This window comes from Oryzias latipes, chromosome 7 (assembly GCF_002234675.1).
Source record: "Oryzias latipes chromosome 7, ASM223467v1".
NCBI lineage: Eukaryota > Metazoa > Chordata > Actinopteri > Beloniformes > Adrianichthyidae > Oryzias > Oryzias latipes.
This window is the reverse complement of record NC_019865.2, coordinates 30,503,918-30,507,371: the sequence shown is the minus strand read 5'-3', so window position 1 is coordinate 30,507,371 and position 3,454 is coordinate 30,503,918. Positions and strand designations below refer to the sequence as shown.

General features: G+C 46.3%; 1 protein-coding gene across 1 annotated transcript; it reads left to right on the top strand.

The window, feature by feature from the left end:
- The first annotated feature begins 1,765 nt into the window (after positions 1-1,765).
- On the top strand, positions 1,766-3,131 carry LOC101156803 (E3 ubiquitin/ISG15 ligase TRIM25-like). The gene has a single exon (XM_004086357.4). It carries the CDS (start codon positions 1,795-1,797, stop codon positions 2,515-2,517), a length of 723 nt encoding a protein of 240 aa, XP_004086405.1. The 5' UTR covers positions 1,766-1,794; the 3' UTR covers positions 2,518-3,131.
- The last annotated feature ends 323 nt before the right edge of the window (positions 3,132-3,454 follow it).

The following is a 3,454-nucleotide window of genomic DNA, read 5'->3' as shown; positions in this document are numbered from 1 at the left end:
CCTCCCCCCTCCCCTCTCTGCTTGGCCTAATTCTCTGCAGCTGCCGCCACTCATCTCATCAGACTGCCAGACCTTCATAAGGAGCTCCAGGACCAGCATTCAACGCGAGTTCGTTGCCCCTAATGGTGCATGATCAAGCCTCCTGTGAATCTTGTCTGTTTATCCTCTGCCTCTCGCCTCATGCCTTTGTCCTGTTCCAGGAAAAACCCTAACCCACGAGTGAGCGGTCAAGCGGACGTGTCGAGCAACTTCCATCCACACTCACCTCCTGCAGTGGAACGCTGTTGGATTTCACGGCTCCTCTCACCCCACGGTCTGGTTCCTCAAGCGGTGCCTCTTTTCCTCGTCTGGTCTCGGATCCATGGACTCCCTCCATCCACGTCGCCTCCCTGCCGTACCAAGACTACATCACCAGCTGAATCAATAAACACACTTCTTACCATAACTCACCTCCTGTCATCCTTCCGGGTTCCAGCATCTGGGTCTGCCTAGCCTAGCCAGTCATGACAAAAAGGCCACTGCTGTTGTCTTGTTGGGGATTTTCCTTATTTGTTCCATCTTGCATTTTCTGTTTTTGCTGCACAACCAAATCAAGCTTAAATTAATGCTGTTCCCTTTCTTTGGAAATAAAATTCCCACATTATTTTGAAAGCTGCTTGTGTCTGACCTGTCATTTTCAGATTGGCTACAAAAATAGTGATAGAATTTGGCTGGAAGTTTTTTTTCTTCCAGTGACTCAAAAATGTATTTTGGGCCTGTGTGGAGGTGTTAGTTATCAAAAATCTGACAAAAACAGAGTAACATGCTCTGCAAATAGTGCACAAGGCGTGTTTCTTCTAAAACTGGAAATACCACCAACCTTTTTGTCGGGAGCCAGTTTAGCTCGTGCTGGTTTGCGGCGCCTTCCGTCCGTGAAACCCGGGTTCGACTCCGGGCTGCTCCCTGTTCCCTTCTCTACCTCTGCCGGTTCCAAGCCCGGTTTGAGAAGGTTGCGTCAGGAAGGGCATCCGGCGTAAAACATTGCCAAATTTACCATGCGACTTGTTCGCTGTGGCGACCCCTGATGGGAGAAGCCGAAAGTGGAAGAAGACCACCAACCTTTTTGTCACCTGAAGCAGAGCCAGCGAGCATCTCAGACTGAAAGAAACCAGTATTCTCCAGCAGAAACAGCAGAAGTCACACCTCCACAGCAGCAACAGTCTGAACTACAGAAGAAACTCCGAGAATTGATTTTCTAGATTATTCACAGGATATGGACAGAAATGTTTGACAATTTAATGTTTACTCTGTAAAAAAACATTAGAATTTATTTGTAGAATGACTGTTCTGTTTTTAAACGGAACTGATGTAACAGTTTAAAGTTCTGTTTTATTTCTGTTCTTGTTGAAACTTAAAGCTTTTGCTTTCATTTTCAGTTTAGTTTGGGATATAAAATGCCTGATCACATCTGAAAAAACTGTTGCATCATGGTCCTTCAGTGCAACTGTTATGCTTAAAAGATGAAATAAATGTTGAAATCTAAACAACCTGCTGATGTTTACACAGTTCTCTGATGAGCCACAGAGTGTTTGACAAATATGGTTGTTTGGTTTATATCCTGATCTAACAGCCATCTTCTCTAAAGTTCTCCTCTTCTTCATCTGCAGCTCCTCCTCTGTCATGATGTCACCGACAGGAAGAGAAGAAATAAGATGATTGGCTGAACTCACAGTGAAACCATCTGATTGGAGGATCAGAGTCAAAGCCGTTTCTAAAGAAGTGAAACTCTCACAGTCTGTGTGTCTGAGAGGAGAAATGGCGCAGAAAGGAGTTGATCTGGATGAAGAAAGCCTCTGCTGTTCCATCTGTCTGGATCTGCTGAAGGATCCGGTGACTATTCCCTGTGGACACAGCTACTGCATGAAATGTCTTCAAGGATTGTGGGATGCAGAGGAGAAAGTCCACAGCTGTCCTCAGTGCAGGAAGACCTTCACACCGAGGCCTGTTCTGGTGAAAAATTTCATGTTTGCAGCTTTAGTGGAGCAGCTGAAGAAGACCAGACTCCAAGCTGCTCCTGCTGATCTCTGCTATGCTGGACCTGAAGATGTGGTCTGTGACGTCTGCACTGGAAGAAAACTGAAAGCCATCAAGTCCTGCTTGAGCTGTCCGGCCTCTTACTGTGAGGAACACCTTCAGCCTCATTTGAAAGCAGCTGCATTTAAGAAACACAAGCTGGTGGAACCCTCCAAGAACCTGCAGGAGATAATCTGCTTGCGTCATGATGAGGTGATGAAGATGTTCTGTCGCACTGATCAGAAGAGCATCTGTTATCTCTGCTCTATGGAAGAACATAGAGGCCACGACACAGTCTCAGCTGCAGCAGAAAGGACTGAGAAGCAGAGAGAGCTGGAGGAGAGTCAGCAACAAATCCAGCAGAGAATCCAGGACAGAGAGAAAGAGGTGAAGCTGCTTCAACAGGAGGTGGAGGCCATCAATCACTCTGCTGATCAAAGCGTGGAGGACAGTGAGAAGATCTAAGCAATATAATTTATTTGCAAAATCCTAAAACCATTTAAAATGAAGAAGTTAAAAAGATCGGCACCACAGACGCCTGTTCACTGGGCTGAGGACACTTTTTTTTTACTAGGCCAGGTGGAGGCTCCCAAATAAAATGTCAACTTATAATATAAATCACCCCACTCACGTGATAAAAACACTCACACGGTGAACCCTTCACCCGAAGACACGCCACTCCAAACCGGGGAAGGCTTCCACCTTACACACAGGACTGACGCCTGGGTCCTCAGTGCTGGTGACAAAACAAAACAGGCTCTATAAAAAGTTGGAGACAATAATTGAATAGTTCATCTAAAAACAAACTAAGAACAACGGGTCCCAGCAGTTCGGTGACCCAGAACCAACCCTAAAAAGTACAAGATTAAAATAAAACACCAGTTGGCTACTCAGGCGGGGGTTAGCCGTTCACTCGGATGCTGCACAGTGCAGTGAGTGCCGCTCGTTTTTGCTTTGGGGTAGATGAGGGGAGTTCAGGCCCCAAAATGTCCCGGTCGCCTCCTTGGCGAGCACTCCAGACAAACCCTCCTGGAAGTCCAAACTGGATCCTTTTCCACGCAGGATCAATAAAAGGTTCTGATAAAATCAGTATAAAAGCCATGTATAACAAACGTAAAAAAAACCAGCAGCTGTTCCACTCTTGGGAGCGTAAGAAAGTCCCTGGTAAAACAGAGAAAAAAATAAACATTAACACTTAAAATTATCAGCTTTAGGCAAACGCAAGGCTTGAGCGACGCCAGCTTACCAAGGCTCTGTCTGTTCAGCACCTGGTAAACAAAAAGCGCTAAGCCGCGCTATCCGCAGAGCTGCAAGAGCTCACCCTTTGGCCGTGAGTATCTGGCGCTGAAACCAGCATAAAATCATGAAAGCCGACCACACACTGTCAACAGGCTACCACCGC